At 46.5% G+C, this 14,827-nt stretch overlaps 1 protein-coding gene across 1 annotated transcript in view; it reads left to right on the top strand.

The window, feature by feature from the left end:
• Nucleotides 1-14,827, top strand: part of LOC119389632 (roquin-1) — a 264,759-nt gene that overhangs the window by 48,105 nt on the left and 201,827 nt on the right. The window contains exon 4 of the mRNA XM_049412057.1: nt 3,530-3,637. Coding sequence (XP_049268014.1) covers nt 3,530-3,637 — 108 coding nt within the window. The remainder of the gene's footprint in view (nt 1-3,529; nt 3,638-14,827) is intronic.

Raw genomic sequence — 14,827 nt, 5'->3', positions numbered from 1 at the left:
TAAATTCGAATTATCAATTTTTACCGGTGAGTGTTTATCGGATTTTTTCGGATTTATCTGGAAACACGGGGTCCAAATATAATCTATAGAACTCCTCTTTGAGGGTTTCTCCTTGCAGGTTTCAGCAGTGTATGTTATGCACGGTTCGTACTGTGCTCTTTTTTCCCATTATATTATGGTGTGTGCCTTGCTAACGAAGTTGTACCAGTAGAAGGTGGCCATTGCACTACGCGGGTAGGACGCAGGAGGTGGACGAAGAGATTTCGGTCTATTTTCAGGGTTCTTTCCAGTTTTGGTAATGAAGGCGTGAATAAGATTCTCGCACTTACTCATTGCATGCATACGGTTCGAGGTATGGGGACATCACCCAGCACAGAATCCGTAATGATCTTTTTTCAAGCCAGATATATCGTCAAGTGATTATGCTAAGCCCCGAACCTTGTTTAATGCACCTATGCTATTCCTGCACATTCCAATGCTGTTGCGGCAGTATCATGAAGCTATCGCACCATATAACGGAACGTGACGGAAGCTCGGACGTTAACAATGTGGGCACACAAAGCAGGCTATGCATGTCAGTGTCGCGTCACATGAACACTGGGAGCTGGGACGGAGCCATGAAAAAAGAACGTATCGTTATAGTGATTCTATGTGATGAGACTCCGCGCAGACCTTTCGGTTTGGCGGACTGTGGGAACTTTCAAGAACATTGCTCTGCTTTTGAGCTCTGTGATCTCTCTTCCGATGATAAGTTATAGATATAAATTTATTATATTACATTAATTACTGCGATTACAAAATGACATTTGTGATATAATATAATAGCAAATGCAGTCAATAAAGCACAGAATAGTGAGATGTTAACTATACAGGCACCTAGTCTATCAAGTAGCCTTGTATGCAAGAAGCAAGAGAAGTTCATTATTTGTCCCCCATAAAGCTTCTCCGAATAGCTTGCCCCACATAAAAGAAAGCGTTTTTTTTTCGAGATACAGCATGTGGAACAATCTTAAAAACTGAGAAAAGTCCAAGCCCGGCCCGACCCGAGCCTGCCGCCTCAAACCCAGGCCCGACCCTAAGCCCGGAGCTTCAGGCCCGAGCCCGGCCCGGGCCCGCCGTGAGAACTACTTTACCCGGCCCGGGTTTTCGGTAGGCCCGAGCCTGTGCAGTGCTCTACTAGCAGCAGTTTCATTTTCACGTGGTGGATGGCGCATGGGCACCAGGTCTATGGGTTACCGTGCAAAATTGTTTTTGGCCATGTTTTGCACTACATTTTAATATGAAAGGGTCAGGCACTTGTCTGGCATTCACAAATTCTGTGTGCGGAAAACAAGTGGCCTATCCCACCGGAACTGATGCCGGTTTAAACAACTGACACAGAAACCGCTTGCAGCCACACATTAGAAGCGGGGAATCCCTGCAGCAGAAGAGCATGTCCGCCACATCAGTTCCCCTTCAGCTTCTGTAAAGGCGGTGTTGCAGCAACATGCATAGTGATTTTGCAACAAGTAGCTGCAGATGGTCTTATTCTGACATCGTAGGCTTAGCATAGACTTCGGTAAAAGGCTCGTTGATGTTGTAATTTATGCTACCTTGACGACGCAATAGAAGACGACATGTGAAGTGACACCATTTTGGTTGTACAGTAAAAACTCGTTAATTCAGATTTCACGAGAGCAGGAAATATGTCCCCATTAACTGAATGCTGAATTATTGAAAGTATCAAGAAAAGTATGAACAAATGTCTGTTACATCAACACATTCATTTTCTTGATGGATACGTAAATCCTGTACTTATTTTTCATAAGAGCAGTGTAAAAGCTGCAGTTTTCGTCATCCTGTTGATTCGTTCACAATGCTACCATGGTGCAAGACCCCCCATGTTAATTAGCCTGGAATGTGCTCCGCACCTTCCCTTAAAGGGCATTGCCCCGCTCGTCTTTCGCCAGAGTGGGGCTGCGCACGCCAGCACCGTACTTTGACCTACAGGGCATGGTCACCGCTTATCTCTTGAGGGGGGGGGGGTCATCAGATGGCTCATAGCTTTCTACTAGTTGTGCTTTCATTGCAAAGTTTGCGTTGAAGCCATAGACTGCAGGAAGGTCATTTCGCTCGCTGCAGCGGCCGTGTTTGCGAAAGGAGTGAGCTGATAGCCTTATGACATTCCAGTTTGTTGCTATGGCATTCATTGCGTCACCCTTGCAGCGAAACTGACTTCTTTAGCAGTGCCCACAGCCCTCTCACCTATGTTATGATGCGCAATGTCATCATGCCTAGCTTTATTGCTTCATAACATCAGCAAACTGCAGTGTCAGAATTTCATAATTTCTCAAGTATGAAAAAATTCCAGACCAGTGTTTTCCAAAAAGTTTGTGTTGGGCAAGAATCAAGGAGAGTAGAGATTGACTTGAATGTTCGCCATCAGCAAACTGCAGTGTCAGAATTTCATAATTTCTCAAGTATGAAAAAATTCCAGACCGGTGTTTTCCATAAAGTTTGTGTTGAGCAAGAGTCAAGGAGAGTAGAGACTGACTTGAATGTTCACCGTCAGCAAACTGCAGTGTCAGAATTTCATAATTTCTCAAGTATGAAAAAATTCTAGACCAGTGTTTTCCAAAAGGTTTGTGTTGAGCAAAAATCAAGGAGCGTAGAGACTGACTTGAATGTTCACCATCAGCAAACTGCAGTGTCAGAATTTCATAATTTCTCAAGTGTGAAAAAATTCCAGACCAGTGTTTTCCAAAAGGTTTGTGTTGAGCAAAAATCAAGGAGAGTAGAGACCGACTTGAATGTTTGCCATCAGCAAACTGCAGTGTCAGAATTTCATGATTTCTCAAGTATGAAAAAATTCCAGACCAGTGTTTTCCAAAAAGTTTGTGTTGGGCAAGAATCAAGGAGAGTAGAGATTGACTTGAATGGTCGCCATCAGCAAACTTCAGTGTCAGAATTTCATAATTTCTCAAGTGTGAAAAAATTCCAGACCAGTGTTTTCCAAAAGGTTTGTGTTGAGCAAAAATCAAGGAGAGTAGAGACTGACTTGAATGTTCGCCATCAGCAAACTGCAGTGTCAGAATTTCATAATTTCTTAACTATGAAAAATTCCAGACCAGTGTTTTCCAAAAGGTTTGCGTTGAGCAAAAATCAAGGAGAGTAGAGACTGACTTGAATGTTCACCATCAGCAAACTGCAGTGTCAGAATTTCATAATTTCTCAACTATGAGAAAATTCCAGACCAGTGTTTTCCAAAAGGTTTGTGTTGAGCAAAAATCAAGGAGAGTAGAGATTGACTTGAAGGTTCACCATCAGCAAACTGCAGTGTCAGAATTTCATAATTTCTCAAGTGTGAAAAAATTCCAGACCAGTGTTTTCCAAAAGGTTTGTGTTGAGCAAAAATCAAGGAGAGTAGAGATTGACTCGAATGTTCACCATCGGCAAACTGCAGTGTCAGAATTTTATAATTTCTCAAGCATGAAAAAATTCCAGACCGTGTTGAGCAGGGAGAGTAGAGATTGATGTTCGCCATGCGCAGGTGTTGGTGCTGTTTGTGGTTCAGCGCCTGGCACCCCATTTCCCCCAGGCATCAAAGACCAGCATTGGCCATGTGGTGCAGCTGCTCTACAGGGCATCTTGTTTCAAGGTGCGCATGTACTACTACCGTTTAGCACACTTCATTGTGGTTCGGGTTCTGTGATATCATAGAAATCCATGCGATGTTCGAAGCCACCAACACTTCAATTTTAACCTTGTGTGTGCGTGTTTGGACACAAAGCTTGTGCTGTCTTTGTGCTGTTGAAAATTACAATGGGTTTTACTTCTTGTAAAATGTCTAATTGTAGTTTCTTGCAGGTGAAACAGCTAAGTAATGTGTGCAAAACATATTAAAGGGGTCATGAAGCACCCCTTGGGCTTGTTGAAAAAACACATCCTGCGGAAAGCTGAGACGGCTATGAACTGCTCAGCCAAATATTGCAGTCGGCGCCGCGTAAAGGCTACAAGCGGAACGCGAAGTTGCTGTTTTATCCGGCGCCCTCTTTTCAAAGAGAGGCCGTTTCTCACTCTCATCGGTGGGCGGGGCGTCTGCCGATTGACGTCGCGATCTGCATCGCCGCGTCGCAAAAGACATAGCATCCTCATTGGCCGATAGCCGACGTAAATCGAGAGCGGCGTTTGGATCAGATACGCTTCTTGCCACGGGGTGCCGCCACTTGCCGGCGCCGTACTCCTCAGTACACGGTAGCCGCGCTCGCGCACGCGAATCACAGCGGGAGAGCGATTGCGTTTCATGACGCGCGCTGACGTAACTTCTTTCCCCTGTGCCATCCCTCCCTATGTAGCTTCCAGTGCGCTCGTCGGCACGAGAAAAGAGAGAAAGCGCCGAGAGCGTGCGCCCAAACCCCGTAACTCCGCTCATTCTTGACGGACTCGAGAAATTTTTGCGGCAATCGATTCGGGAGGCAGTAAACTCCGATACTGAGGTCATTAGATCATTACTTGGAAAAGTGTTTCATGACCCCTTTAAGCCAGCTATATAAAGATACTACGCGTCTAGCTGCCAGAAGTGTTACCTCATACACAAGAAGCACTGACATTTGGCTTTTTCAAAGATTTCACAACAGTTACAAATTTAAAACAATTCACTACAGTTTGCCAATAATTTTCAATAAATAGAGTGTTGTAAGGTACTTCTCACTGAAGGAACTGCAGTTTTTTTTTTCTAAATAAGAAATGAATGTGGTAACATAGACTACTTTGTGAGATTTCATTTTTCTTTTGCTTTTTTGTTTTGTAGCTTCATGATTTTATTATACATTGTATCATGCAAAACACATATAAAGAAAATGGCATTTGTATAAATATATTACTTTGCCTTGCCTGCTAAGCCCATGCTGTGCTGAACCTAGATACATTTAAACCTCATTATAACAAAGTTGCATTTGACACGAAAATAACTTCGCTATATCCGAAAATTTGTTACAGCATAGACCGCTTATAACGTAAGTCGCCGGAGTTGCGAATATCCGCACTATAAGCGGTACCGCACTATAACCAAATCAACATTTTTGAAAGGTTGCACGTGTGCAAAACATGACCAACAAGCAGGCGCGCGATTCCGACTATCGAGGCATGCGACTGGGACGCAAGTTTGCATCTGCTTACATTTGAAAATGTTGAGCGGTTAGCGTCCGCGGACCTGCGGTGCCGACATAACGAACGCGGAAGAAATGCGCCGTCATGGAAAGTCGCCGCGGTAACATACTGCGCGTGCACGATGTCGAAAACGGTGGCGACCGCAAACCACCACTCGAGTGTTTCACACGCACGCCCGCGTTTTCGTTAAAGATGTAAGCCACCCCTTCTAAATGCAAAATGTTTCATTGACTCGGCACCAAACCGCGACTTCTGTAGTCCGCGGCCACCGATATGGCAGCTAGCGCCCGTTAGGCCTAGCGTGCGCGTTGCAACTTCGCATGCCGTCGCGAGAAGCTCGCCCTAGACAACACGGAGATCGGGCGTAGCAGAGATCGCACTCGCGAGCCGAGGGCATCACGCGTGAAACGAAGTTTCGGTTCGCGGTCGGGAGAACAGCCGCGGCAACTATCCTGAAAAAGTCTTTCAAGGTTGTAAGTCCGCCTGTTGGTGGCAAAGGCGAAAGCTCAATCGTGTCTCAAAGCATTGTTACTTGCGGGGGAATGGAGATTGCACGCGCGATATCTGCGATCTACGACGAGGCAACTATTTTCCCGTCGGAGACAAACAGCGGTAACGCGCCCTTGATGCGGACGCGGGCGCCCGTACGTAGCGGAGCGCGCATGTCAAGCGGCCGAAGAAAGGGGGGCAAAGGCTTCTCCGTCGGCCACGCAACTGCTCCCCCTCCACACACCACGCACCCGTGCCGGGCTGCTGCCTCCCACCGCCGTCCCTTTCTTTTTTCTCCCCCCGCTCCTTGTTCGTTCGTTCCGCGTCCCCTCCTCCTTCGTAACGCCGTCGCCGCTCCCTCCCCCGCCGGCGCATCTCCGCTGAGAAGCACGCTCGCTCCCTCGCATCTCTGAGAACGTCCCGGCAGCCGCTTTATAACCGGTCTTTCATCTCGAGGGACTGCATAATAAGCGGTATGCGTATACATGGAGTTCTATGGGAGGGTAAACGGGAGTCAGAAAAAACCGCATTATAGCCGGTACTGCACTGTAAGCGGTTACGTTATAAGTGGTCTGAGCTGTATAAGCATATATTCGAACCACTGTGTCTATTACCAACACTATTCTTCATTTACTTCATTATAACCGATAATTCGTTATATCCGTGTTCGTTATATTGAGGTTTGAGTGTACTAGGTTGTGTTGACTACGTGCGTGTTTGCCATCACAGTGCCTTTGTGTCGCTCCTGATGGGTGCGTTGTGTATCTGGTTGGTCCAGTGCTGCTTTTGTTTATGCAGCTGATGCATGCTTGAAGCAGTCCCACAAAGCAGTCGGGTATTAAAGGTGTGCATTATGCTTAGAGTGTAAGGTGCATTTGTTGGTATTATCTCGCTTTTCGATGCTTGTCCATATCGTGCCAGATCACTAGTCGACTGGTCTCTGAACTTACCGAAAAGGCCTGAGATGTTTTCTGGCACTTTGTGGCTGAGAAGTGCAGTCACTGGTTAAAAGTGGTTGCTGTACGCACTAACCAGTGTTCACTTACTACGAGCCACTGTGGCTTAAAAGTGGATAGTCATTATTTAGGCTCAATGGAAACCGAGCCAGACATTTGTCTCAACTACATTTAATGAAAACCTATGACTTAAGTCATTGAACAAGGTTTTGTTCAATGTACATCAATTATCGACTTGGCTTGGATCGAGACTGGTTGAACGGCTTTTTTTCGCGTGTGGGTTTTGTTGCTTTGTTCCCGTTGGTGTGCTGCATCGTTGATCGCCGATTTATCGAGGAACGTTTCAGTACGGCTCCTTTAGCTTGATCTTTGCTGGTGCTTTTGTGCTGACTTCTTGTGCGACCGCACTCTCCGCCGATGGCAACGCCGGCGAAGCGGCCCAAGTACGAGGCCAAGGACTTCACCACCAAAGTAGAAATTTTGCGTGCTCTGAATAACGGGCTCTCCCGACAAGAAGTGATGAAGAGAGATGAAAGGGGATCCTTCAATCGGCGGCAAGAAGCAAGGAACGAGTAACCGTACTTTTATCCCCCAACGTGACGGGAACAGAGCGCTTGCCGCTTCTCGTTATCGGAAAGGTTCAAAAGCCACGCTGCTTTAAGAACATCAACAATCTTCCCGTGGATTACTGTGCCAACCGAAAAGCGTGGATGACGGGTGAAACTTTTGCGGTACTGCAGACATCATGCGAGCTGCTGAGCACCTTGAAGGGCTCAGAAAAATTGTGTCCGCGCGAATTTCTGCTCGAAAACAGACAAGCATCCGTGATTACTTTGTTAAGTAAAGGTTTGTTGAAAAAACTCGTGCATTTATTGTGTTTATTTCGACCATTCGATAATTCGGACATTCGGTTAATTCGGACATTTTTTCCGGTCCCTAGAAATCCGAATTAACGAGCTTTTACTTATTATATAAGCTTTCCAAATAAGTAAATTCAGCACCTTCCGCCACAACAGCGGTGATCGACGCTGAACGCTGATGCGAGCTCTGTAGTGAGGTAAAGGGTTTAGCGGTGGCAGCGGCGGATGGCATCTTCAAACCGCACGGGCCCATTTCCGCAGCACCGGCAACGTCAGCTATGATCTCGGCATCGATGCATCAGAAACAGCTACGTCGTTATCTGCACCGATGAAGTCACTCGCTGTGCTCCCGTCCGATACGGCGCCCGGAAACGCTAAGTCGCAAAATTCATTGACGCACCGTACGCCGTAGTCTGCAGTCATGACGCGCCCGAAGTCGTCACGTGGCACCAAGGCCCGTAAGGAAACAGTGCACGACGGTGCTTTACTTGACGTCGTTTGAAGCACCGGTCATCATTTTTATCGCTACGAGCGGGACGATGTTTAGTTCGACTCCCGGATGACGATTTATCAAGAACAAAGCGCGAAGTACACACAGTACACATTCTGCAAGAGACAACGCTGCACCGCTGCATGAAGAAACATTTCTCCACCGTCGACATGTTGGCGATACCGATGGCACTTGTGGTTTTGTAGAAGGCAGCCGCTTTTTTGGTGAGAAATGTGAAAAAAAGCGTAGCCTCTGAGATCAGCGTTTTAAAACCGAAAACACTAAAAATACGTCACGAGGTTGCGGATCTCGAAGGCCATGCTTTGCGGGCCCGCATGCTATCGTGCGCGAAGAGACAAGGAAGGGAGTGCAGACATTACAACAAGACTGTGAAGTCGCTTCGAATTCTCATTTTCGTGCCCTCGGCAATCAGCCTCTTTGAAAAACACTAGCCCATGCGTTAAAACCTGCGGACTGCGCGTCAAATATACCGGTGAACTGACAAGCACTGCGCAACGAACTAGAGCAACGCAATTTCGTCACGTGCGCGTGACGAGGTATTGGAACTTATAAGAATGCGGCCGAAAAATGATCAATATTTGTTAGGAAAAATGCACTTTCTGGTGTTCGGCGTGGGGCAGCGTTCGATATAGTGGATGTTTCGCTGTGCGGGAGTTCGATATACGTGCACACCAACCCCATACTTTTGCATGGGAAATTCAAGGGGATTTCTCAACTGTTCGATACAGCCAATAATTCGATATATCCGAGTTCGATATATCCGGGATCGACTGTATAGAAAAATATTTTTGGGAGAATAATTTACAATACCGAAAGTTCAAGCAAGTTTCAGGTCGAAATTCTTACAATGGCCATGCTGTGACCATAACCAAAGAATCTGGTTCGAAGAGGCCTACCTTTTGGAATAAGTGCACATGCTTGCCGTTGCGTATATTCTTTCATGGAAAGTCAAGGATGTTCGCGGGGATCATAAAAATTGTTGAAAAGTTATTTTTGGTAACAACTTGCTTAGTCATTTCCAATGTTTAATCTACGTTGTATCCGAATGATTTGTCTGAAAATACATTGTACCCGAAAAATGTAGTCTGCATGGACAGTGAGAAAAGGACTCAAAATTGTGCTCAAAGACAGTGGCAGTTTACGGATTCATCTTGTTATTTCTGTCGTTAAAGGGACACTAAAGGCAAATATTAAAGGAGTCCTGACACAAAAATTTTCGACCCGCGTTTTTTTGCTGCAATGTGTTGCTGGGGATCTGTTAGTCATAACACGGCACATCGTTTGCTGCAGTGCGCGACAGATAATTACAAGCTCCTCATTACTGACACAGCCTCAGTTTCGGTTTGACAGAGCTCCAAAAAACGACAAGCCGCCGGGTGCAACTATCACCACCTAGCGAGTGAAACGCTCGGTCACGTGAGCACACAGAACAGTGACGCATTTCCGCGCGGTCTGTCGTCGTCGGGCTCATTGTCGTCTGATGGCGACGATTTTCTTGCGGCGGGGATGGAAGGAATTTTCGATGTGGCGAATCACTTCAGGTTTGACCCGCTGGCGAGGAGCGATTCGTTGGCAAGTGCGTCAAAACAGAAATGGCGGCTACGACGTCATCATAACTTGCACTGGCTGAAGTGATTACGTAGGGGAAGTAGGGGGGGTCACCTCGGGTCACCTCCGAGGGTGTCAATGCACCAGGTGCGGCCTATAATGCTGGATCGCGCTCGCGAACTTCAAAATCCATATAAAATACCGTATTTATTCGAATATAGGTCGACCTTTTTTTCCCAAAAATGTTGCCCATAATCAGCTATCGACCTATATTCGTGACCAAAGAATCTCGACCTATATTCGCGATCAAAGCGACCAAAAGCACCGCACCTATGGCGTTCAACTGCCGCGCCTGCTGTCCTTCAAGCAGTTCCTGCTACATACGCACATTATATACCATAAAATCTGGTATAAAACCGTACCCGTTCGCCTTTTCCGACTAAGTAACTAAGAAAAAAAAAGTTATTTGTGCAATAGCTGCACACCGCCTTTTCAAAGCCCCCGCGAAATGCAGCCGCTCCGCCATGTTTGCGCTGGAACCCGTGATTTCCCTAGGTAGGCCGTGAAGTCCCTAGCCCCCTAGCCGTGCTGCCTGCCGACGCGCAGCCGCACTGGCACTGGCCTAAGGCCTCACTCTTTGTTTGTTGTTTGATCTGACGTGACGGTTCGCATTCGCAAATGCGCGGTTGCGACGGTGTCATGTCGGTAGAGCTACACAGCTGACTTCAAGCGTCAAGTGATACTTTTTGCCGAGAATTCCAGCAATTGTGCCGCTCAGCGTGAGTTCGACGTAAAAGTTGATTAGGGGTTGGCGGAAGCAGCGGGACCGACTGTTCGCGTGCAATGGATAGCGTCGTGCTTTTCGCGGCCCAGCAACTGGCAGGCATGATGCTCTTGAAAAAGAACTGAGGCTCCGGGCGTCAAGGAGGCCCTGCAGAAGGCCAACAGACCTGGTCGTCATACCACTAGGTATGACGTCCTGGCTACATTAAGGACCGGGTGGCGAAGAGTTAAAAAGAGTGGCTTGAAGGAGGATGCTGCAATGACACCGACGGGACGCCGCGAGAAGGGCTTCCCTCAATGAAGTTGCGACGTGGGTGAAGGACGCGCGGAAAGACTTGCCAGTGGAAATTATCGTGACTGGCTTTAAAAAGTGCTGCATTTCCAACGCAATCGATGGCAGCGAAGTCGACGTCATTTGGGATGCCGAGGATGCCTGCGAAGAATCCGACAACCTTCCTTGCACATCTGACGAACATGACACTCCCGGCAGCGACTAGGGCGCTAAGTTAATTGTAAATAAAGGTGTGCTATGTTTCAATTTTCCTGTTTCTAAAAAAAAAAAAAAAAAAGAAACATGGGTCGACCTATTTTCGAATATTTTTTTTTATTTCTCGTAGAGTGCTATAAGTAGGGGTCGACCTATATTCGTGCCCGACCTATTTTCGAATAAATACGGTACCTTCCAAGCTTTATTCGCTGTCGATATTTTGCAGATGGTACACGCACGTACACGGGAATCGATCCAGCAGGCTATCTCGGCCGCGAAATTTTGTCAGTACCCCTTTAAGAGGAGATGCGGGTCGAAAAACGAGTTTTTAAAAAAATTATCGATTTTTTGTTGTCACCTGTTTTGTTAAGATTAGTGTCTCTACTGTTTCGAAAATAAAAATCAGTCTACACTCAACTGGAAATGCGTTAAAATTGCGTCTAAAGAGCATAAGGCGGCTGTTAATCTTGACTGAAAGTGTGACGTCTTCTAGCACCTCGTGGCCGATATCGTGCGGCCGCTCGCCATTGGGGATCGCATGAGGAGATCTCCAAATAACCATGGTTTCCCGCGCTGCAGAAGTGCAAGAAATAATAAAGAAAACATGCTTTTGCCGCGCTTTTCGAGCGCTGCGACTGGCTTTTAAATCACGTGGTACGGATCGGGGACCGCCATTCGCCGGTGTGCGCCTTGCGTGTTGCGAAGCCTGCTTGCAGGGTCGGTGTTTCATCGAGCTACGCAGCTGAACGTTTCTCTGGCGTATTTATTTTCATCATGGACAAAGAGAACCGTAGCAAGCGCAGTCACCGACCAGTGAAGTATCGCTCGGTGAACAAATTTCGAGGATGCCGGCGCAAATCGAAGCCAAACACTCGCTGAACGGCAAGTCCGTCTGCTGCTGCGAGGCCTAGCGACGGCGATGACGATGCTTCCGACGAGTTTGCCGCGGCGTTCGAGTATGTCAGTGCCTCTCAAAGAGAAGATCAGACTCTTCGACGACGAAGAAAGATCACGGTAGAAAGAGCCTTCCTTGATCGCTGACATAACAGCATTGAACATCCTCGTGATCGGTGCACTGTGTTCAACGTGTCAGCGTTCGGGAATACGCATCCGAGAACCAGCTTACAAACGCAAAGGCGTTGTTTCTGGAACTGCAATGCAAGAACAGTAAGTGCCCCGAAAGTATTCTTTTGATGACTTATACGTTGCGGCTAGTTGCTTTGAGCGAGGAGGCCAGCGTAGGGGCGGCGAGTGACGGACCGATCGCAAGCAGAACCTACGGCAGCGGGAGCTCGCGCAATAGCTACTCTGCTCGAAAGAGCTGTGAAGAAGAAACTTATGGTGCTGGCTCATTTTAGTGGCAGTGGCTACTAGAAGAACAATTTACCTCTTTTGTGTGCAATTTTGATCGGATTTCGTTACCTCTTTCATAAATAAACATCCAATTTTAACTTCAAACTTCGTTTTTCTCAAAACACACTTTTTGGCAACTTTTTCAACGTGCCCCTCTCGTTTTTGGTACTTCTGGTGCTCAGATCTGCATGAAATTTTGCCCAAATTTTCTCTGTGTGAGGAGTGCAGTTATCTCCTCGAAATGTCAGTATTATGTTATACATATTAGAAAATTTGCAAGTAAACATTTACTGGGGTCTGGGTAATATGGACTTCCCATGTTTGGATTTTTCACGTCTAGTAAATATTTTTATATGCACTTTCTGGATAGTTTTTGGCACTCTACAGTTCAGTTGGAGCAATATGAGCCATGAATTGTCAAAATATATAGAAGTTTAAGGATCGAAACATGGGGGCTACAAGGCCTATGTTTTACATATTTGTCATGGTGCAGAACAAAATGTGTGCAACTTACAAAAAAACTGATTATGTATTTGAAATCAGCATAAAAATCTCTACAAATACCCCAAGTTTTATTGCTCTAGGACGAATATAAAAAAAAAAAGTGTCTTTGAGCCGCATCTCCCTTAAGTCGACGTTGATTGTTGAAATAGCGATCCAGAAACCTCGCAGTGCTACTTTTGGGCCAAGGAAGTGCTTATTTTGAAATAAATCGCGTTTTAGTGGTCCACATCGCATTAGCACACTTCAAATCACCCGCCTGAAAGCGGTCTTTCTCACGTCACTGTTGCCATGCCCAACGTTGCCCGCCTTTACTGCGCAGTGGCGTGCACTGGTAGTGTGCACCGTTCGGGCATCCGGTAACATCACATGTATGTGGCACTTTGACGAACTGTCTGTCAGAGCGACTTTCACGAGCGCGCAAAACACGCGGCAGTATGCGATACCAAAACTACCACTGAGACGCGACCGTGTGAGTGAAGCAGGGTGCCGGGCGAAGCGCAGTTCGGCGAAAACGGAACCTTTCAACCACGCGCGCCGTTCCCCATGGCAACGCCAAGGAGGTTCTTTTTTTCCATGAATCAAACAGAAACGAACAAGCGGCATTTTATTACGTCTCTTGATGCATGGAAGGTTCTTTTTTTATTGCAGCTAGTTTGATTACGAGTGATTAATTGTAGTCGGTCTCTCTCACGTCATCGGGATCATTTCCAAAATGTCCTGCTCGTGGCGTTCATGGTGGGATACATTTAGCTTAATTTCTCGGTAAGAAGGGCACTGCTGTTGATGATATTGCCATTTTAGACATTGTCATTAGGGGTGTGCGAATACCAAATAGTAGCTTTCGAATCGAATACTGAATCGAATCGAGAAAAAAATGCCTAATATCGAATCGAATATCGAATATTCAAAATTTTATTTTCACCGGCCTTGACTTTTATGAGTTTTAATACAATATAATTTTATTTGTGGGATGCGGTGGTGAGCATCAGTTTTGATTTGTTTGCTTTACTTGCAAAATGGGGAAAGGGAGAGGCACAGTGGTGTAAATTTCTGTACTATTATATATGTTCTATTTTAAGTTGCCGAACTAGCATGTGATTGTAAAAATGGAGTAGAAATATCAGCTTTCCTTGAATATCTTCGAGCCGCGGTGCCACGAAGCTGTGAGAGGGATCGAATTGTCGAGCGGCGACTATATAGCACCACGTAACAGCCACCCGCTTTAAACGTACAGTAAAACCTCGTTAATTCAAAGTCACTGGGACTGTGAAAAACTTTCTAATTAAGCGGGTTTTCGAATTAACGAAACATACAAAAAGCGGGATGCAAGGAACTTTGAATTACTGAAAGTAATCAGAGGTGGTCGTTTGGCCTTCTAGTTTGAGGCTCCAAGGGTTGTTTTCTAGCAATACCCGGTCCCATTTTTGCCGCAAACCCGGGAAAACAGCAGGCCTTGCTGCTGTCAGCGAAAAAAAAAAAAGTAGCCTCGTGGTCAGCTGAAATGCGTGCCTGTGGAAAAGAAGGCGTGCTTCACTGCAGCACAGTGGTGACACGCGGGCAGCATGTCACCTGCTCCTTGCAGCCTCAGCGCATCATGATGCGACCATTCGCCCATTCTTTCTGGTAAAATAAAGAATGTGATAATGGCCAGTGTGACGGAATCCGCAATGTGTTCTGGCTGGAAAACATGATCACTAAGTTTTCGAACTGAGTTTTTGAAGTAGGCGTTTCAGGCAAGAACTCCGCCAGCAGTGCAAGTGCGCAAATTGCCAGAGCAACCGCAAATCGGAGGTTCGCATACATGATGAATTCCGTCAGACCGTCCTTTATTATATTTTCTTTTCCCAAAAAGAATGGGTAAATCATGACGCGCCGACGTTGCGAGAAGCATGCGACATGCTGCCCGCGTGCCACCGCTGTGCTGCAGTGAAGCACATCTTTTTTTCCGCAGGCGCACATTTTAGCTGACCACGAGACCGTGTTTTCTTTTTTTTCTTTATTTTTTTGCGCTAGCAGCAGCGAGGCTGGGTTGCTTCAACTGTCACTCATTAATATCGCTACATTGCATTGCCCTGTGGCTCCTAAGGGCCGTCGCTTCCGCAGATTTGCAGCGAAATCGGGATCGGGAATTGGCACATGGCACCCAAAGTTTTCGAATTAACCGGGCTGGCGATGACCGCCGCTTCAA

Source organism: Rhipicephalus sanguineus, chromosome 1, assembly GCF_013339695.2.
Source record: "Rhipicephalus sanguineus isolate Rsan-2018 chromosome 1, BIME_Rsan_1.4, whole genome shotgun sequence".
In the NCBI taxonomy this organism is placed as follows: Eukaryota; Metazoa; Arthropoda; class Arachnida; order Ixodida; family Ixodidae; genus Rhipicephalus; species Rhipicephalus sanguineus.
This window is presented reverse-complemented; position numbering and strand designations above follow the sequence as displayed.